Genomic DNA, 22,389 nt, shown 5'->3' on the forward strand with positions numbered 1-22,389 from the left:
TTTGAAAACTTGTTTTTAAACTTACGTACACTTACATAAAACTTACAAAACTTACATACACTTAAAAAACTTACATAAAAGTGTACATTTTAGTACACTTTTGGGTGTGGTTTTGACAAAGTCATATAACCATCACCATGTTTAGGATACATCGCCCTCAAATTCCCTCATGCTGTCTGTCCCTTTGCAGTCAAGACCCCCAACCCCGCAACCCCCCAACCTTAACCCTTGGCAACTGTGGGTCCATTCTCCATACCAACAGCTTTGCCTCTTCTGTGCCTATGTGCATGCTAGGTCGCATCAGTCGTGTCCCACGAGGCTCCTCTGTCCATAGGATTCTCCAGGCAGGAATACTGGAGTGTGTTCTATATTAGAGCCAACACCCCTTCTTCAAGTCTCAAATATCCAGTAGGTTCCTGGAAAGTTCATAGACCCTGGGCATGCCTGACAGAGCCCAAGAATTCCATGCCCTCCTCCAGGGGAACTTCCCAACGTAGGGATCAAATCTTTGTCTCCCTCATCTCCTGCATTGCAGGCAGATTCTTTACCACCGAACCACCAGGGAAGCTTCTTTTTCCTTAATGTCATATAAATAGAATCATCCAGCCTTTTGATACTGGCTTCTGCACTTAGAACAATGCATTTGAGATGCACATTGCAGAAGATTCTGCGAAGAGTTGCTCATGCATTCCACCACCCAGCCCCCTCTGGCCAGGAATATTTTCAAACGTTACTACCTCTCTGCATTCTTACTTTTGAAGTCTTCTCCATAGCATTTCAAACATTAAAAGGTATCCGTTTTTCATATTTAAGATAACTTTTCCTTGTACTTTTTTGGGAAAAGAACTTTAGAATTTGATTCTGAAATTATGTGATTATTTCATGATTGTCTGTGACTCATCATTAATTATCATGAGAAAAATAACATTTTAAAATTTTTATTTCTTGGCTGTACTGCAAGGCACGTGGGATCTTAGTTCCCTGCCCAGGGATTGAACCCACTCCCCCTGCATTGGAAGTTTGGAGTATAAACCACTGGGGCAACCAGAAAATTCCTGAAAAAAATATTTTTAAAAGCAAATACTGAATTCTCAGTTCACAGGATTGGAGTAACATTTAGTTACACTTATTATTATTTTGCAACTTTCTATATTAGAGCCAACACCCCTTCTTCAAGTCTCAAATATCCAGTAGGTTCCTGGAAAGTTCATAGACCCTGGGCATGCCTGACAGAGCCCAAGAATTCCATAGCTTAAGGCATCATGATGCCAGCCTACACCAGTAAGAGAAGGGAACAGAAGACTGCTTTTTCTGAACAATGCCCTTCCTAAAATAAAAAAAAGAAAGAAAAAGATATGGCACAGTAATTTTTTTTTTTTTGATTTTATCTCACAAACATACAGATTGTGTAAAAATATTGTGCAAATTTGTTCATTGCAGCAATACTGGCAATAGTATTGGTAAGAGTCTATCCATAAAGGACTGCTTCAACTATGGTACATTACACAATGGAATAATATACAGCCACGAAAAGGGGGGAGGTATATCTATACATGCTAGCAGTGAAAGCACAAGTTGCAGAAAAAGAATGTGAAATCTACCTTTCTGATAAAATCCATTATAATTTCAGTGTTAGTAAATGCATAGAAAAAAATTGAAAGGTACACATCAAATTTGACTGTGGTTTCATTTTCTCCCTCAACAGACATGTCTGGAGCTCCTGTTCCATTTTCTTTCACCTTTGATGGGCTGCTTCTTCTCTCAGGAGGCTCTGAACCCAAGATCTGACCCCTTCCCCACCTTGAGACAACAAACTGAACCAGCCTCCGAGGTCAGATGCTTTTTCTGAAGTAGGGGGCCAGGGTGGATAGGATTTGGGGATGGAATGGAATATTGAAACATGCGCAGTGGAAAGCAAAGCAGGGATTAAGGCAGCTTCCTGAGTTCATGAGAGATAACGTCTACCCGTCACCTGAACGGCTGGGTGACTCACCTGCTTTGGAAGGAGCGGTCTAGGGAGATGAATGCTTTCGAGGCAAGGCCCGCTTTCCTGGCTCGCCACGTCTTGCTGGAATCACCTGCAGTGCCCCATCACCAAGACGGGTTCACATACCTCTTTCATTTCTCATCTGTCCTGGAAACTGCCCTCCTCCCTTTGGCTAGAACCTGGCTCAAACACTCTTCTATCTCGCTCTGTTCCTCTGTGGCCATGGGGGTCTCATTTAATGGCCCTTTCCACACTGAAAACTCACCATACGTTTCTTTTAAAACCTTTTATTCAATAATATATACTTTTAAAATTATAATATGTAACCGCCCGTCATGCCATATACGCCCCGTGCCCCCACTGGAGTCTGGTCGGCTGGTTAACGTGGTCTGCTGGAAAAACAGGTGGCCACGGGACGAACCAGGGAGCGGGGGAGCAACAGTAACCAACAACCATTTCGCATACCCTTCACATTTCCCATGCTTTCTGGGTCAGGAGGAAGTCAACAGGAAGCCAAAGGCGTGAGAACCTTTTACATTCGGAAGTGAGGTTTGATATACGGTGGTGGGCTGCCCTTCGGTTGGTCTGGTTCGTGCTCGCCAAACCTGCCACCGTTTTGTGTCTGCTCACGGAACGTGATCTCTCTACACACGTTAAGACGTTTGATTTGGTTCTTGTTCTGCTTATGGAAAAGTGGGAGGAACAGCAACAGACCTGGGGAGAGACGGGAGGAGGGGAAAGACGGCATTAATCAATCTGACTGGGCGTGAAGAGAGGCCTCCACTGGCAAGTGGCTCCCTTCTGGGGAGCGCTGGAAATAGTCTACAAGCCTGACTTGCACATGGCACTATGTGGAAAACCAGGTAAGGGCTGACTGGTTTCAGGTTTCAACTAGTGCCCTTTCCCATCACCACTTACAGAGGCAGTCTTGGCCCTTCCTCTGCTCTCAGGTCCAGGATGCTCATCTAGAAGCATCACTCTTGACCATCTTGGGCGAGCCCAGCTGCAAGTTCAGTAGCCCAGCTCGAGTCCTCATTAGATCTGACCCGGTTTACTCAGGATGTCTTTGGACCAAGAATCAGATGACTGTTTACACAGGGAAAGGCCCCAGATGAATAGAGAGCAAAATGGGAGCTCAAGTATTTTTAACTCTCCCCTGGAAGTGGCTGTCTGGCATGGCCTGAAAACCTTGTTCCTCTTGCCATGTCCAGCACCGGAGGGTGGGTGGTTGAGATGCCAGTGGAATTCTAGCAGCAGCATCTCAGAATGGTACCACAGCAGTAATGGAAGGGACAGTGCACCTGGGAAGCTGTTGTATAGAATCATCTCATGACCCACTTTCTTTGGATATAGGAAGGGTTCAACTGCTTAGTGTTTGAGAAAGGCTGCATGGTGCATAGGCCAAGAAAGAAATGACTCTTCAGCAAATGATTTTCAAGTGTCCAATTCCACCAAGGGAGCAGTGAGAACAAGGGCACTAACAAGACTCCACTGGCCACACGACAGCACGTGCCTGCCTGAGTTGCAAGGAATGGGGCTGGGGAGGTTTTCTTTCCTAAATGCAGAAAACTGCCACAAAGGTTAAAGTTGTGCAGCGAAAATAGTCAACCCCAAGCAGCAGGTTCTGAGTTGTACCTGAATTCAGGAGCAAGTACCAAGAAATAGGACTGTCCCCATACCACCCTAGTTCCACCACTTCTGCTAACGGAGTCTTCACACCAAGGTGATTAACTGTAACCGCCCACCCACACATCTTCTCAATTCCAGGGTTATTCCTCCTCTCCCCCAAGAGACAGGAAGTACAAGCTTAAGGTCCTCTTATGGCAGTGGCTTGTGTCCCACTTGGCAAAGCTGGTGATTGTCAGCATTTTTATTTATGAAAACAGGATTTCACATGACGTTTTTCTTTCCTCTAAAGGGCAGCAGCATAGAAATTATACATCAGTCATCTAGTGATACAAAGTGGTGGTCAACGGTGTACTAAAATACTCTTTAGTAAAGGATCACAACCCAGGCAGTGTTGCTTTTCTGCAAACAGGAGACAGTCGGCTCCGTGGTTCTGGAAGGTTTTTTCAAGCTTTCCACTGGGTGTCAAGATTTCTGTCCCAACCTCTTAGTCACCATTTACAGCAAGAAAAGCCAGCAAGTGAAAAACTGTTAATTTATTGATTCAGTGAACTTAAAAAAAAAAAAAAAAAACAATCCCCAATACATGCAGTTCAGGATTAAGTATCACATTTGCAGCACATTGTTGAATCTCTACATAAAAGTATGTATCACCTGTATAATCCCATTCCATCACTTCCCCCAGCCTCTGTAATACCTGGTTGGGGTTATTTCCATTGACACATCCATATAGCTCCAAAGCATTTATTACTGGGTTTGAGCCAGATGTTTCCTCGCCACCTACCCTCCCCTCATCCCCACCCTGGGGTTACTTTTTAATGGCAAGATGTCACTCAGTCATAGATTTATTAAGCTCACTGACAAACAAACTCTGGCTTCTTGTCTGCTCATATGGACCCTGCTTTTGCTTTTGGGTTTACATCTCAATGGCCTTGACTCTGATCAGTTACTATCCACTCCTATTCATGTGCAGGAGGGCAGGTTGCTTTCTCCTGTGTATGGTTGTGCAGTAACACAGGTTTCTAGATGAATCATTAACCTGAACTGGCATTAAAGGAGACTGTCGACGGGGCTCTCTCAGATCCATTTCAATGCATATATAAAAATTCTTCCAATTGTTTGTGTCCCAAAATGATTTTGCTTCCATCCTCATCACAGCAGCACCTGGGAGAAGCTAAGTCATTTCCCTGAGTAGGCGCAGGCGGAGGCCCACGGCCGCGGGCTCTCTCTGGGACTCAGCACCTGCCTCGAGAGCACCACCGTGTGGTCCCGCTGGAACCAACCCGTGGGGGCGTGCCCATCTCAGGGCGTGTTCCAGAACTTGAACTCTGTGCCCTGCCTTGCTTTCCCCCCTCAAAAGTCATGTTCCTTCCTCTCAAGGTCTACCTTTGCACTCTTTTATTTTTAAACGGATTCCCTGTCTTCTTTAAACAACCCCCTCTCCCTGCCCCAAGGATTACAAACTCTTCTGTCTCCTCTAAGCAATCAGATGGAGAGTACCTTCCTTCTCTGCAAGGGAATACACATGCTTTGAGCCTCACGAGTACTGGTGTGCTGAAGAATGCCTGTGAGGGCGCCCAGCAGAGGGACCGATGTCCACGCGCCTCCTGGAACGGGCGCTGACACCCCTCTGAGTGCTAAGAACTGGGAATGCTTGGTCTGCATTACACACTCCATGTGCACTGCTCCCGCCCAGTCACCCACGCTGGCTAGCACAGGAGAGGGGTGGGCCAGCTGACAGGATCCTGGGGAGTGAGCTGCAAGCGAACCTGATCAAAGCCTTAGCACTTCATCAGCTCTGCTCTCACCACGGGACTTCTCAGCTGAAGCCAAACCTTGCAGTTAGGCCCACTTGTGGCCACTAACCTCTGATACACCCATCTGTTATTTGGCACAGGAACCTTCTGTTCTCGCCACGCCAGGTCTATGTTCTTGAACATAGGCAGTACCTGAGATGACAGTGTAACACTACCCTGTTCCCCACATTATTTTTGCTTTTCTTTAGGAAACAGTAAATCCTTATCTTAGGCACTTTTAACCTGTTATAAGGTAATGAAGGAAACAAAATGTCTAATGAAAATTACTGAGATGAATTTAAGAAATAATATGCTAACTGGAAAGGATACTGGGTGGGTGAATCTACCATAGCTTTGTCTAGATATAAGACTAGACTCACACACACACACACTCTCTCATCTGTCTTTTGAATTTTCCAAGACTGCTTCCTAATCCAGGAAAAGACTAAAATCTCAGGGGAGCTAGGTCCATCTGCACACAAAATGGTTTTGGAGCTAGGAAAAGAGGAAAGGTCTGGACTAGACTCAGTTCAGTTTGGGAAAGAACCAGTCATAGTCAGCCAGCCACAAGTTGGGTGTCAAGACCAGCCTTGGAAAGGAGTGAGCATTTTAAACTCAGTTATGCTTTATGTCTAAGGCATGAACAGAGGTAAAAAGTAGCGGTGGCGAAAAAGTAAATTGTATGCATAAAATGGAAAAATTACTCCTTTGCCAAGCTGCAGTCACAGAACCTGAGGACAGGCAGGTGAGCGGTGTTTGCACATACTACATCATGATGAGGAGAGAAAGGCAGAAGTCAGTCACCTGACCCTTCTCCGGATGCTTTTATTGCCTCTGGGGGACTCAAGCAAAAGAAGCAGGGTTACTACTTCATCAAGACTCTTCAGCGGGCTCTCCCTGCCTGGTCCAGACAGGTGACTTAAAGAAAAAGAGAAGAGTGAGGGAAGGGAATGGGCGACAAAAGAGGAGATGGGTGGGGCAGGAAAGACACACAGTGGCACATCTCCCTAATAAATAATAAGCAACAGCTCAGTGTTGCCTAGAAGGGCACGTCAGAAGGTGTCTGGCAATCCGAAACACTTGAATGTTGCTGCCTGCCTTATCAATATAGGTTCAGCCAAGAAGTGCTGTCTTCTCATTTTCAGGTAGAACAAATGTGTACATTAATATACAGGACGTGCAATGAAGGCAGGAAGCACTGGTTTGAGAACCTTAACTGAATGCATTTCCTGGCTTTGGGATCTTGTTTTATTTGTATTTTAAGTTCCCACTGACCAAATGACAAAAATAGAATCTACATTTAGAGATAGGACCTGCTACCAATACCAATACAATTTTATTGCAATACGGAATGTAAACAGATGCTTTCAAACAATCAATCTAACCTTATAAAAATGTATGGCATTATTAAATAGTTAATAAAGAAATCCTAAAGTGTGATGTGGTGGTAGACACCTTGAGCTCTAGCCCAGTGTGAGAGGTCCCCACAGTTGTGGCATGGCTCTGCAGCTGGGGTCAGGGGGCTGCGTGCAAACCATGCTGATAACAGGTCCCCAGAGTAACATCAGCCCCCATTTTTTAAATCTTCTTAAACAAAATACAGCTTCCTTTGCTTAACATGAAGGCTAGCACAATGGATCCCAATCTTTGACACTTGTCTCAGCAGCTCCACTACCTTCCCCAAGTCCCTTGTATGTTACTGTCTCTGGTCGCTTGGGTTATGGGTGGCCCTGCCCACCTAATGCCAGTTTCTGCACGTGAGAAAGACTTTTCTTTGCCAACACATTCATGTATACCTATCAGAGCTCAAAAATCCAGATTACCCTGATTATAGAGGGAAACTGTTTCTCATGGGGATAAAAAGGGGTAAAGGGTAGGAAAGGAGGACTTTCCCTCCCCTGCCACCCAATTTGTCTTTCCTGAATAAATTCTAATAGGATGTTTTTATCCTCCCTCCCTGAAGACTGACTTTCCAGCTTTAGTCATAGTTGTGAACAAAAAATCTTCGTTTCAGAGATGTGCATTAAACTAGGTGCACATACAGGGATGTGCTGGGAAATGAAGTTTTCCTTAAAAGACTGGAAAAAGAAAAGAGCTACATGAAAAAAACAGCAACAAGATTTTAAGGTTAGGCAAATCAACGAAGGTTACAGTAAGCTCCAAGTTATGCAACTTAGCATTCAACTTTTGATGGAACAGATGGACCTGTCCGAGGCATCACAAGGTTTAAAGTAATGCCTCCTGACATCAAATGGGACTCTGGCGAGAGTGACTGCAGTTTGCTCCCAAATGAATACACTTAGAAGAAAACGGCAGGGATGAGGTACATTTCCCAGAGAGCTCATGTCATTTAAAAAAAAAAAAAGGAAAAAAATACGTAAAACATGAATCTGTAAAAGAGTTTAGAAAAAAAAGAATACTGTCACTGTTTTAGTATCTCCTTTTCATAAATGAGGCTGGTGTGTCAGTTCAGACTGCTGACATTTTGCTAAAACTTGAGCCTGAATCTCACCAAAGGAAACCCAGACCACAGTGGAATAGATAGGAAGTCAGATATTCAGAGCTTGTTGACTTCAACAGGTTAATTCAACAGTGGTCTCCTGTTAAATAAAGGAAATGTACAACAACTCCGAGTCTCTCATCTCCCATGCATTCCAAAGGGAGAGTCCCCCTCAGATTCTCAACTATGTGCATCGTCAGGCTGCCCAATGGCAGCTCCCTGTAGACTAGTGCTGGGGAGTTTCTTTTTGACAGACTTTTAGGTCTTTACTCTTCTTTGCGTTTAGAAGGAATGGCTAGAATCTCTTTTTATCACACTGTAGTTTTCCTTCAAGGTTTGTGTTTGGTTGGTCGGTCTTATTGGCAAGCATCAGTGCTGCATTACCCGTCGCTTTCCAGCCTTCACCGGGCCGCCGTGAGACCACTGGGAAGCACAGCGTTGTCCGCACAAGGCTGGGACTGCTCCTTCACCACAGGGTCTGCAAGAAACCAGGAAGACACTCAGCAGGGGCAGGACCAGCCGGGCTAGGGCTGGGGCAGACCCCACGGCAGACCCAACCTTCCTCAGTGAGGCAGAAACACAGGAAACCAGGGCTGAGAGGGCAACAGAGGTCACAGATGCTGAGAGATGACTGGGAGACGCTCTCAGTCAGCTCATAGCTCTTCAGAGAACAAGTGCGACTGCTGAGATTTCGGGAAAAGAGAGGCACAGAAACACCCACTGTCCACTGTTCAAAATTTCTACTAATTTTCTTATGTGTTATTTTCCTTGAATACTAATGACATATCCAACTCCTAATTTCTTCAAAGTACGTGTGATAATACACTTCAGAGAATGGAAAGGGTGAATAAAAGGAACCATTAGAAGATCTATGGATTTTAAGCAACAGCATAAAAAATTTTTTGGAAGTATACCATGTATTTGGAAAAGCAGACAGATCATGATTTGTATAATATAAACATCAGTGTTCTTAATCCAATCAAACTCAGAGGGTAAAAATAGCTTTCTGTGATGGAACCTGGAGAGACGACATCAGTTGCACTTGAAGAATGAAGATTTTTTTAAAATCTGCTTTCGACTACAGTTCATGGGCAAGCAGGCGCACAACCAGAGAGCATGAATTCTTTGGGCAAGATTTACTTAATCTCCAGAGGGGGAAAAAAGGAGGAGGAAAGATATCGAGGAAAGATAGCGCACTGGTTAAGCAAGAGACAGGTTGAAAGGTCTAATCTTGCTTCAGAGAGAAAACTACAACAGGTCACTTAACCTCCCTCATGCTCAAGTCTCCTCTGTGACTGGACTAAATGACCTCACATTGTCTCTAATGAAAGTCTGGGACATACTTTATCAGAGGGAGAATCACATGCATGCAGATAAATAAGCAGTCACGTAAACTGAATATACAGACATACTTCAAAGTGAGACCTAAGAAGTCAGTAATACAGGTAGAATCTTAGTGAGGTCTTTCCATACTTGCTATCCTTTCCTCAAATTCCTTGTATTTAACTAACTTCCTTCTTTAAAAATATGCTATGATCACCTTGTTATTTTCAACAAGTCACTTGTTTTTTTGGAGGGGAAAAAATCTTTGATTAGGTTTCCACACAAATGTATATATTTTAAAACTAAATTTTAGATACTTCTGATCTGTCAACTTGGGGGTCACAGGCAATGGTCAAACAGACCTGACTCGGGAACTATAGCAACAAACAAGCAAATACCTGTGAGTATCAAGAAACAGATCTGCAGAGTTATTTTAAGAGTCTAGAATTAATGGGGCCAAAACCCAAGGACAATTCATCCAAATTTCCAGAATTCTCTTGTCTGGCCTCAAAGATAGAAGGTGGAAGAATTTCCCCTTGACAAGCCAGGCCCCTGGAGACTCACAGAAGTATGGGTGCTCCATGGCCTCTTTGGCAGTCAGTCTCTGTTGATGGTCATATCGCAGAAGTTTGTCCAGAAGATCTAGGGCCTCAGGGCTGACGAGGTGTCTGTTCTCACTATGGATAAAATTTTCCCAGCGTTTCCGTGAATGTCTGAGAAGAAAAGTAAAGCATTAGTATTCTGAGATTAAATATCACAAAAATCCTTTTTAGGGCTAAAGCCAGCAAAGTCTTAGAGTACTGCACTGATTACAAGCTGGTTAAACCTCACTGTTATTGGTACCACTTGTCACACCCCTACCCACCAGCACCCTCAAAACAAAACAGTACTCTGAGATGGATACATAATTAAAATATCTACATTTGGTGCAAAATTTGTGGAACCTTTCTAGATAATGTTTTATGCGTCAGGCTTTGAGTCAGTTCTGGGTGAGGCATGGAAGTAGGTGAGTAATCTTTACTGTTTAGCAGATATATTTAGAGAGCTGGCCGCAGAAACATGGAGGCTCCATAAAATTACTCTCTGAAAATCGTCAACACAACATTTACTTCTCAACACCATTGTACTGTATCTGAAAATATGCTTTAAAACTTGCTCTTACAGAAAACCCATTATAGAGAATAAAGAAGAAACTATAACCCTCTTATTCAAAGAAGAATCACAGCATTCTAAGATTCTGCATTAAAATAAGCAGATGCTGTTCGAGAAAGTTCTTTCCTGTGGCATGATTTTTGTCTTCCATTTTCTATTAACAGGTTCTCTCTTAGAGAAGTAAAATGATTAGAAGACAGATGTAAACAATGCCAAAATAGCTCAAGTTAAAATATATATGGCGGAAAAAAAGAATATCTCAATTCTGATATAATTAGAAAGGGGAAAGAGCTTCAGAAAGTGATTTCGGCTACCCTTTCCCCTTCTGAAATGGGATAAATTAAGAGCCTCTTTCTCTCTCTCTTACTTACTGTCCCAGAATATCGTTGAAGTGCGGATCTAGGTCTATGTGATACTTCTTCAGATACCCATACAGCTCATCTGTACCCAGAACCTTGGCAATGCGAACAAGCTGAAACACAAAACAAACTGACCAAATCACTGAGCACAGAACTCACTGGAAGCCCGCAGGGATGCTGGACCAAGGAATTAGAAGGCTTCCCCATCACTACATTTCCAGGGAACAGATACAGATCTGAGCCCAGGGCAGACAGGCAGCAGACTCACGGACATGAAGTTCACATGAACGCACATTTTCAAAATGCCTTTAAAAGGATAACACAACTTATGACAGTAATCTTTTAGAAGCTGGTGATTATGGGGACATAACACCTAACACCTATGGGCTTCTCTGGTGGTCCAGTGGTTGAGAATCTGCGTGCCAGTGCGAGGAACGTGGGTTCGATCCCTGGTCCCTGAGTATCCCACATGCCATGCAGCAACTAAGCCCATGAGCCACAACTACTGAGCCTGTGCTCTAGAGCCCAGGAACTGCAACTACGGAAGCCCTAGAGCTGTGCTCTGCAACAAGAGAAGCCACCACAATGAGAAGCCCGCGCACCAAAGTGACAGAGTAGCCTCCGCTCTCTGCAATCAGAGAAAGGCCATGTGCAGCAATGAGGACCCAGCACAGCCTAAAAACAAACAAAAAGCAAAACCGAATGACTAGAATCTTGTACAAGGAGGTATTTAGCTCTTTTATAGACTCAGCTTGAAAGCTGGGCATAACACAGCACTGTCTGTCTCTATCTTTGGGACCATAGATAAGATTCTGTGAAATTCTTTACCCTGAAGAAAAGCTTACACTGAGTGGTATTCAGAGGCTCAACAACAGCATTCCTATCAGGATGCTATTTTCTTGGCATCTGCCCCAAAATGGATGGGAGTCAGATGGGTGTTTGCTTACCTGGTCATAGTTATCCTGTCCATGAAAGAAGGGCTCCTTTCGAAAGATCATGCTTGCTAACATACAGCCCAAACTCCACATATCCAAGCTATAATCATACATCTATGGAAATAAAGAAGGGGGTTACAAATGTCATTTTTCTGACCTGAGTTTCTAATTTTCTACAGATATTTTAAAATTCAAAGCCAAAAAAAAGTAGCTGAGACAAATCCATCATTATCATTTTATCATTTTGGGGTAGAATATAGACTGGATTTTGAATGTAACCAAACTGACTATAAATAAAAACCAGGAAAAAGAAAAAGCCAGGAAAAGCCCTAAGCAAATGTAAGAACTCAGTGCTGCCTCATTAACAGCTTTACCTGGTAGTCCACAAGGAGCTCTGGTCCCTTGAAGTACCTGGAGGCCACTCGGACATTGTACTCCTGGGCGGGATGGTAGAATTCTGCCAGACCCCAGTCTATCAGTCGCAGCTATCAATATGACAGAAGCAAAGCATGTGAAGGGAGTGTCTCCAGACGCCTCTGTCTTACAACAAGGCCACATCCCATCTGATAATCTTTGGCCACATAAAAAATGTTATCAAGTGCACTGGCTTTTAAAAAGGCACATGTACCTTCTGGGAACTGCTAAGAGGTCATTTCTAGAGCAGAGCACTTGGTTGGAATCTTAGTTGTTTTTCCTTAACATTTAAATTATCCTGGCTTATCATTTCTCTAGATCAATAAAGCTTAAGCTTGTCTTCTGTGCCCATAACCAGCTGCAAGTGTTAACACATCCCTCATTACTCAACAGTTTCCATTACAAGCTCTAGTCGTAACAGAAAGGGTTGGGGACATGTGCCCCACTCCAGGATTGAAGCACTGCTCTAGCTCTTCACTAATCTAACACTAGTTGATTCATTTACTCACCAGTCAGGGGCAATCAGAACTGAGTTTCAAAAACAGGAGGGCCCCATGTGTACTTTTAAGGCCAGGCAGATTGGTCTGAGGGTCATTAAGAAAGGAAGTAAAAATCACCAGCTGTAGTTTCTTTTTGAGGCCCTCTAGGAAAACCATGACCACAGCAAACAAGTGACTACAGTTAAGAGTCAGCTGTCTACTTTCCTTGTGTGCTACGCTTATGTGAAGTAGAAACCAACACTGGAGTCTGGAGAAATAACAGTGTCATAAGTCTGCCAAAGGAAACAGCATGGGTCTTTAGAAACCACCTAGGTACTGGCCAGAGTTCGGGTCGAGCCTTCCAATGAAAGGCTTGTTGCTGCCTGGCTGTAATGGTACCTTTTTCTGCTGGTGATCTATCATGACATTGTGAGGTTTCACATCCCTGTGCATGATTCCCTTGCTGTGGCAGTAATCCAGAGCCTATTAGATGAGAAAGCACAGAGAAAAGTAAGCAAACCCTCAACCACCCGTGCCCCCCAGTGCAAGTATATGCTCATTGTGACAGCTTGATTTGAACACAATCTCCCAAAGGGTAGTCTTACTGTCTGTAGTAAAAGAGAAAAAACATGCTTCAGGAGGCACCCCTTGCTCCCTGGGCACACTATGCTGGCAGCTGGTAGAAAGGGGGCTGTGGAGAGGACACCAAGGGCTATTATAGAAGTTTCTTTAAAAGGGGGATGATATATTAATACTTATTCAGGCATTCCTCTCCTACTTGGCACTGGTAGCAACAGACCAGCCACCTGGATTTAGAAATCATATGCTGGCTTAATTTGATGTGTTTAAAAACCAGACTGAGGAACCACACTGGAGTCACTTCTCATAATAGTTCGAACAACACATGAAGGATCCACATGGACATGAAAAATGACATCCCAATCTTATCTGCAACACGGCTCATCTTTCAGGTAAGTGTCCCATATGAGTTTTCTAGATTAACATGTCTTCTAATATTAGTATTATCCTTAAAAACAATCCCTGAGCCAGTTGGGCTTCACAAATTATGATTATGACTCCAAGGGAGAAAATTGCTTCCTATAAGATCACTGATATGGAGCTAAGTTTTTTAAATGTACAAGTCAATGGTTTTTTAGTAAATTCCTCAAGTCGTGCCACCATGACCACAATCCAGTTTTAGAATTTTTTCATCATCCCAAGAACTCCCTTAAGCTTCCAATCCTGTCTGCCGCCTCCTCTCCTCTCCTCTCCTCCCAACCACTGCTCTACCACCTGTACTACAGGTCTGCCTTTTCTGGATCTTCATAAAATGAAGTGATACAATGTAAGTACTTTATCTTCTCCTATGCAGCACAATTTTCCTAAGATTTACCCATGTTGCTTTGCTGAATCCCTGGCTTCTACCCACAAGATGCCAGCAGCATCCCTCCAATTGTGAGAACCAAAAATGGCTCCAGACATTGCCAAACGTTCTGAGGGACAAAGTGAGCCTGACTGAGGACCGCTGGGATTAGAATAGCAAGGGCACTAGGAATATATGAGCCAGAATATGACCCATACAACCAGCGCTCTAGGAATATGCAAATTTGCATTTCCCAGACACAAAAGAATATACAGTATATGACGCTTTTCACATGAAGGTCAAGAACAGATGAAACCAAACTATGGTGGAAAAGGTGAGAACATATAATCTATGCAAGGAGAGAAATCTTCTGTAACTGCACTGTCCTATATGGCACTTCAATTTAATTTTTCTCTTTGTCTTGTTTTCTGTTAACAGTGGTAGCAAGACTCCACACGGGATCTGGGGCAGTGTGTAGGGAACCAGGGCTCCTGAGGACACACTGCCCTAAACCTGAACCAGGAGCTCGGACAGGAAGCCTGAGTGAGTCACCAAGCAATCACTCTGCAGCCCTGGACCTCAGTTCCTTCAACATTTTCTACACTTCTTCCCTATCCCTATTTTTCCCCGTCTTTGAGAAAACTTAGCAAGTGCTGATTCTGTCATTTTGCCCAGTCTTTGCCCAAAGGAATAAACTAATTAGGACCACAATACCTAAGGTGTGAAAAATACCTGAAGAAAGCAACAGCTGAACAAATATAGTAAGGTGATGAATTCTTTCACCAAGTTCACTATTTGGCTTCCCTGCGGAGGTACTGACTGCTCTTAAATTCCTTGGGGGAATTATTTCAATTTAAAAACCTCATAGTTTCTGACCATTAGGCATGAAAGATGTTTTTCAAGTTTCATCTGGGATTCTCTGCCTCATTAGCAGAAAGTATGACCCCCACCATGTAGCTGCTGCCTCCAGAAGGCAGAGAGGGCATCAGACACTGGGGGCCACTGAAATGACCCGCCTGCAAAGACGTGTATTATTAGTTATTGGGACGCTGTGACCTAATCTAAGGACACCTCTACATTCTTCCAGAGGTTCTTAAATTGAGATCCATGCATTCCATCCTACAACTTTATGTAATGTTATATGTATATTTTTATATGCATGGGGGTGGCTCAGTTTTCATTAGATTCTTAGTGACCCCTGACCATAAAAAAACATTAGTCTACTCCATTGTACAAACCTTTTTAGAATTCTTAAGTTTTTACCTAGACAAACTAAAAAAGATCATTCCTTAGTCAATCAATAACATCTGAAAATTTCAGTCCAGGGATTAGTAAGTCTCCTAGAAAATCCACTCATCGCCTCTCCTTGCATGTCACCGTTAATTAGCCAGGGCTAAACACGTAGGTTACAGGGTAGGTTGTCTCATATAAGAAAGGGACTATGGGGACTTCCCTGGTGGACCAGTGGTTAAGACGCCAAGCTCCCAATGCAGGAGGCCTGGGTTCGATCCCTGCTCGGGGAACTGGATCCCACATGCTGCAACTAAAGATCCTGCATGTGGTAAGGAAGGTTCCATGTGCTAAGACCAAGTGCAGCCAAATAAATAAAAAGTTTTTTTAAAAAAAGAAAGGGACTATGAGAAATGGCAAGAATAGGATGGCTGTAAAATGTCCACCATCCTTGTATGCATGTCCTTCCATGATGTAACTTAACGCTCTGCCCATGAAAAAGTGGCATCTACTACTTCACCCTTTGAATCCAGGCCTGGCCACGTGCCTTGCTTTGGCCAATAGGGCATTAGCAAAAGTAACAAAAGCAGAGGCTTGTAAAGAGCTTACATTTATCAAGATTTGCCCTCTCTTGTTGTTGGGACTTGAGACCACCACGGGAAGTAGCCCAGACCAACTTTCTGAAGGATGAGACCTCAAGCTACACCGGCTGCTATCCTAGCCTGGACCTTCTTGCCCTAGTCAAGCTAACTGTTTTCCAAAAGTCACTAAGTTTGGGGTGATTTGATATGTAATGAAAACTAATAAGCATTAATTAAACAGCAAAAAACAAAACAAACTTAAAAACCAAGAACCAACAAGAGTTATGAAGACAGAGATTCTAATCTGTGGTATAATGTTCCCAGTACCTCTAACCTGGCCATTTTTCTCAGGTCCACTGGAAAGTTTCTATGTAAAGATCCCACAATGAAGGCCTCAGTAAGCTACCCACCCACCCCCACCTCAAACCCATTAAATTCTCTGGGTGTCAAGATATATTCTTCTTGAGTTCTATTATGTCCTCTCAAAAAACTCCTTTAATGAATAATCCTGAGAAAAATTCACTGTTTATGACTGTTACTTACTTTAAGTAGTTCATACATATAAAACCGGATATCAAAGTCTGTCAGGATCTGGTACAGTTGCTGGAATGGATTTCAGAAAACAGAAAGTTAATTTAGCCTTACTGCCTGGTGCTATCCTGAAGTCTGTCATTATTCTCGGTAAACTTGGTGCTTATGTCACGCAAGAACCCCAGAACCTCTTGCTACCTGATTTGGAACAAATGAAGGCAAAGACTAAAGACAAAGGTCTAATATTTCAGTCTTCAGAAGAAAAAAATGGAAGAAATTCCAAAGGTATATAAAAAAAAAAATTTACACCAACTTGCATCTTTTAAAAACTTGTGTAAGTGCTCCATGATTTCAACAGTCACAATTACATTATTGTAGAGGTGAAGTCCAAGTTGTCCAATTGTCCTCATATTCTTAATGAACTTCAAGCAAATGACCCCCACTGCAGCACCACAGTTTACTTTAGAAAACCGAGTTCTCAGTGGACAGTAGAACCTGGAAAACTTCATCAGCCCACATGGTAAAATGGTGGCAAGACAGACCACGAGGAAAATGAACTGCTATAGCATCTGGAGAGGGCAGAAGACTTAACGAAATAAGAAAAAAAGAAAAAACTCTCCAATCCTCCAAAAATCAGTTTCAGGCTGGAAAAAAGAACATTTTATAGGCAAAAACTGATGATAACTAAAGATGCAAAATGTTTGAGGTGCGGGGGAGGAGTGGTAGGGTGAGATGTTAAAAAAAAAAAAAGAAGGAAAGGAGGGAGGGATGGATGGATATGGGTTCTGAAAATGATTCCAGGCCTAACTGACACAAATGACAGTTTTCGTAACTGGTAATCCAAAGTTTGTTTTGGATTGAGAATTTTGTTTGTTTAAGTGTCGATTTCCAAGAGACAGAATAGAATCTAGCATATCCAGGTTCATTTAAATCATCACAAACCCCTGTCGGAAACTGTATTATTATTATTTAGACAATAAATAATAACTCTTTTCCTATCAGTTCACATCTTCTATAAACTGAATCAGTACACCTTTATCAAACCTATTTTGTTTCTCTACTGGAAGACTCAAGCCACGTAGGGACTCTCTTCAAGGGGAACAGAACAGTGTATATACAGTGCATCTGTGTAAAAGGGGGGGAAACTACAACATATGAGTATTTGTATCTGCAAGAATGTCTATTCACTGTGTATCACTTTATATTAATATTTTGCTAAGTTGCTTCAGTTGTGTCCAACTCTTTGTGACCCCATGGACTGTAGCCCACCAGGCTTCTCTGTCCATGGAATTCTCCAGGCAAGAATACTGGAGTGGGCTGCCATTTCCTTCTCCAGGGGATCTTATCAACCCAGGGATCAAACCCACGACTCATGTCTCTTGCATGAGTTCGTGCATAAGGTGGGTTCTTTACCACTAGCACCACCTGGGAAGCCCATATATTAATATTTTAAACCCATGTAAACATACTACCTGTTTGAAAAAATTTTTTAGGAAAAAAAAATTTTCCAAGAATCAAACCTAACATTTTCTACCACCAGGACTTAAGTCTCTTTCTCAAATTTCCTCTTTTAAGTATAAGTAACTCTCCCTCCAGTTTAGTAAGAGTATCTAATTCACTCAGAGCACCACAGAGAATGGAAACATCCTTCCCAGTACACTGGTGGTGCCTTGGAGCTGCTCCACTATTGGAGGTTGGCCCTGCTTGGACGGAACCATTTTCAGGCCCAATGGCATGAACATGCCACTACTACTGCTCAGGACAGACTCACTCATAACAAAACACCCAGGCATTTTGTTCTCCCCCAAGTCTGCATAGCAAGAAAGGCTTCTCAGAAGCACACCAACCGACAGCCTATGTGTACAGACACAGGCCGGGGATACCATCTCCTTAAGGGCCAAATCAGCTCTTCCTCTGAGAGTTAAGGAGATCATACCCATAGATAGTGGCAAGTTGAACCTCAAGTCAATAAACAGACCATGAAAGTGGAAAGAGCATTTTCTAATAATCCTCAGAGGGCTAGAATATTCTATTTCCAGAAAACAAATGTGGGCTATTATTTGGATCTTTATCATGCATGGAAGGCTTTCCTTTTGTACCATGTGGTATCCATACCAAGCAATGGCGTAAGGCATAAAACAAATGTCCCTGCACTGCCAACACAGTATTTCCAGCTACTCCAACTAGTATAACTTTTAATGCAATACTGATACAAAAAAACACCTGCTGACTATAGTGTTTAGGTCTAACGCATCACAAAGTCCTGACTGACATTCCCTCTCATTCTTCAGCTCTGGGAAGGAGGAGACCAAACCACACCTGCAACAGGACTCAAGAGTCAGAGTCGGGCTTCCTCCAGCTTTTGTAGCTCTTTCTTCACCGAAGCCCTGAGGAATTCCCCACTCTGATCAAACAAACCCGTGTTTTTCACCTCTGTTCTTCCCTCTGGCAAATCCAGAACGCCTGCCCGGCTACCTGAGCCGGTGGCGTCCTAACCACCCTACCCAGGCTCCCCAGAGCCCACGGAGGTCTCCTCCTCTTCTGAATCCCCAGCAGGCCACTGTTCTCTGGGGCGCTCACAGGACACTGACAGCAGCAGTGTCCCGCGTTAACCGTCTGCACCTGGGCACTGGCAGTGACCTGGAATTCTCAAGATACTTTCTCCCTCTGCTTGTGAACAGTGAGTCCTACACGCTGAGTCCTATGCTGCCACCCCTGCATATCACACTGCATATGCATGAGGGGTCAAATGGGTGCCGTGGCTGCTGGCAGTCACTGATCTGGTGACTCAAGACCTCTGAACTTTCCCTCCCCCAACCAAGGCTGTCAAGGTACAATCATGATAACCAGGTACAACTCTGTCTATATTCTAAGTCCCTGCATGGCAGAATGACATGTTTTATGTACCTCACACCACATGTGGCATTTCTGTGCTTGCACACAGAAGGCTGTCAATAAACATGTCTTTGATGATGCTCACTAGTCAACAGAACAGAATTAAAACCGTCTTCAAGAAACACAAGTACTAAGGCTTCATGACAAATTAGGAAGAGAAATTTCACAAGAACCACACTTCTCCTCCATTCTTCTTAGCTAACATGGAGAACACTAACTAACCAACTGCCAAATACTGACAGGAAGTTAGTTTTACTTACATTTTCATAAAGTAAGTGACCTTGAAAAACAAAACAACCCTACGCTTCCTGGAAGTCTACGAAGGTGCTGAGGAAGAAACTATTCACCAATCCTAGTTTGGTTCCAAAGCCTCAAACACACTGGCATTGACCTACAAGTCAGTTACACACCAGGACTATTCAAAGGGCCCAAGGTTGAAATTTCCTGGACCTTTTAATTAACCTCAGAAAGTCTGAGAATGGGAAAAATGAAATCTGCTTAAGAGAATCACAGTGCCCTCTTGATGGAGAAGGAAATGGCAACCCACTCCAGTATTCTTGCCTGGAGAATCCCACGGACAGAGGAGCTTGGCAGGCTACAGTCCATGGGATCGCAAGAGTCGGACACGACTTAGCGACTAAACCAAACACTTGATATAAAACCAACACCAAGAAAGGAACGGCCACAAGGGGGCCTCACTCATGCTGTCCACACACAGACAGTTCTTGAGGTCTCGTCACAGTGCAGCTTCAGATTCCAAGCCTCCATTCCTGACAACGGTCATTCAAGAGGAATTCTCACTTCAAGAAGGTTCGCAACCAGACATGGGAATCACCAACACAGCAAACTCTCAACTTACACACACAGTCTGCACATTCCCTGCCGTACACAGCTTGGTCTACATCCAGAAACCAGTGGTCCCCGCGAAGGGAGAAGAAAAAGTGAGGGGAGTGTGAAAGTGAAAGGTGTCGAATGCAGCAGGCACTGTTTACACACAATCCCAAAAGCCAGAATGAAACCAAGGGCAACATTTTTTAGAAATTTAAGGAAGCAGAACAAATAATTAATCAAGCACATCAAAGTTACCACAAATTACTTGAAAATGCCTTACAGAGAAATAACAAAATGTCAATCATCTATAATAAAAGTAAATTTTGTTCCCCCAATTAAGGAAACTTCTAGTTTGTGAATGCACCATCTCCACATCAAACCTTAACAGCATTAATAAGGCCTCAAGATAATCAGGTAGTCAAAGCCTAATTTTATGTGAGTGATATGACATTTTCCATGGATTAATATGGGTCTACCATCTTCTCAGGATGGAATCCATTTGGGATGTCTTATAAATTTTTTAAATGCCCAAATGATATATATTTTACTTAAAATGCATATTCACTTTTATTTACATTTTTCCAAAGGCATGGAAAACTGAGACCCATGTCTCAACAAAAACCCTTTCTACCTTAAAACAGTACCTTAGCTTTCTTGAGACAATTCTGAGTTTGGGAGTTTTCTATAACTACTCATTCCAATTTCGAGAAACTGGCTTTTTCTATTCACTTGTTTTCAAGCTTTGTCTTGTATTCTAAATATCACCATGTATCTTTTATCATCGTTTTGACATATATGAATCAAAACTGATGATTTTAAGGAGAAACCACCAAACCATTACTTCTACCACAAAATAAAATATCAAGGGAAAAAAGGCCATAGAAAATCTGAATAAGATCTAAATTAACAAGCTTGCTATAAAAAATGACCATGTACCAAAGCCACAAAGTAACCATAAACAAATCCCAAATATCAAAATTATAGAGATCATGTTTTCTGGACACAATGCAATCAATAAAGAAGCAATTAAAAGAATCTTTTGGGGGGGGGCGGGGTTGGGGGGGAGGTCATGCCATTCGGGCATGTGGGATCTTAGTTTCCCCACCAGGGATCCAACCTGTGGCCCCCTGCAGTGGAAGCTCGAACTCTTAACCACTGAACCACCAGGGAAGTCCCAAGAACCATTTAAAATACAAAACAAACAAAAAAGCCAAGTAGATCCTGAATGGACATTTCCAGGACAATAATTACTGGAAAACTTTTGAATATAAACTCTATACTGTATATTAGATGGCATTATTATATAAAATTCTTAAGAGTAGTAACAGTATTGTGGTTATGTAGGAAAATGGCCTACCTAGTTCCAGGTCTGGCATTTCTGAGAGTGAAGTATCGCGATGTCTACAACTGTACTCTAAGATAATTTCAACAAAAAGACAGAGGGTAGGGAGGAGGAGAGGGAGAAATAACTACCAATGTGGCAAAACAGTGCCGACTGGTAACCTAGGTAACGAAAGGGCATTAACTGTGCTACTGTTCTCAATTTTCAGTAGATTTTAAAATTTTCAAAGTCAAAAGGTTTGAGGGAAAAATTCCAAATTCACATGTTTGGAATTTGTACTTGTAGTCTGAAAACTATATAGGCATGAGTTACATAACCATTGAATGTGGCTAAAATGGTGCTCAGGGTTGTATAGACTTAAAGCACACTTACTACCAATCAAGAAAGACAGAAACAAATCAAATGAGCTGACTTCAACTCAAGAAGTTAACAGGAAAAATAGTGAAAACCCAAAAAAGAAAATAAGAAAGAAGGAAGAAAATAATTAATACAGGAGCAGAAACAGAAGGAAATAAACAACTTAACAAAAACTATCTGAACAAACCAAAAACTGATTTTTTGAAAGCATTAATAAGAGATCACTAACAATCTGAAGTTTTTTAAAAAAGACGAAAAAGAAAGTAAAGGTACAAATAATATTACAAATGTAAAAGAAGGCATAATTATAGGCACACTAAAACTTTAAGTTCTAAGCGAATGCTGTCAATAACTTTATGTGAATATAATTTAGACAGCTTTAGAAATAATTATCTAAATAGACCTAGGAAGATATATAAAACTGGAATAAAACTTTAACCAAGAGTATATTTTAAAAAGGAAAGTGTAGTCCAAAGTCTCTTCTCCCCACCCCAGAAGACACCTAGATCATTCCCATTTTATGTAAATTTTCAGAGAAAAGAAAGGAAAAGTTATCTAACTTATGAAGTTGGTATAACCTTGACAGCAAAATCAGAAAGACTCTAAAATAAATAAAAACCTTTCCTAATAAGATGGACACAGGACAAAATAAAAAGCCTGATGAACACAGACATTAAACCAACCAATT

The 22,389-nt window shown here is 42.5% G+C and overlaps 1 protein-coding gene across 1 annotated transcript in view; it reads right to left on the reverse strand.

Annotated features, from left to right (window-relative positions):
* Positions 1 to 2,328: 2,328 nt before the first annotated feature.
* CSNK2A2 (casein kinase 2 alpha 2) overlaps positions 2,329 to 22,389 on the reverse strand; it is a 35,420-nt gene continuing 15,359 nt past the window's right edge. Inside the window, exons 5-12 of the mRNA XM_068993385.1 lie at positions 16,289 to 16,348; positions 12,971 to 13,054; positions 12,053 to 12,163; positions 11,691 to 11,792; positions 10,756 to 10,856; positions 9,797 to 9,945; positions 8,294 to 8,387; positions 2,329 to 2,701 (exon numbers count right to left, since the gene is read on the reverse strand). Of these exons, the coding sequence (XP_068849486.1) occupies positions 8,311 to 8,387; positions 9,797 to 9,945; positions 10,756 to 10,856; positions 11,691 to 11,792; positions 12,053 to 12,163; positions 12,971 to 13,054; positions 16,289 to 16,348 (684 nt within the window). The 3' untranslated portion in view covers positions 2,329 to 2,701; positions 8,294 to 8,310. The remainder of the gene's footprint in view (positions 2,702 to 8,293; positions 8,388 to 9,796; positions 9,946 to 10,755; positions 10,857 to 11,690; positions 11,793 to 12,052; positions 12,164 to 12,970; positions 13,055 to 16,288; positions 16,349 to 22,389) is intronic.

Source organism: Capricornis sumatraensis, chromosome 20 (genome assembly GCF_032405125.1).
Source record: "Capricornis sumatraensis isolate serow.1 chromosome 20, serow.2, whole genome shotgun sequence".
Classification (NCBI taxonomy): Eukaryota; Metazoa; Chordata; class Mammalia; order Artiodactyla; family Bovidae; genus Capricornis; species Capricornis sumatraensis.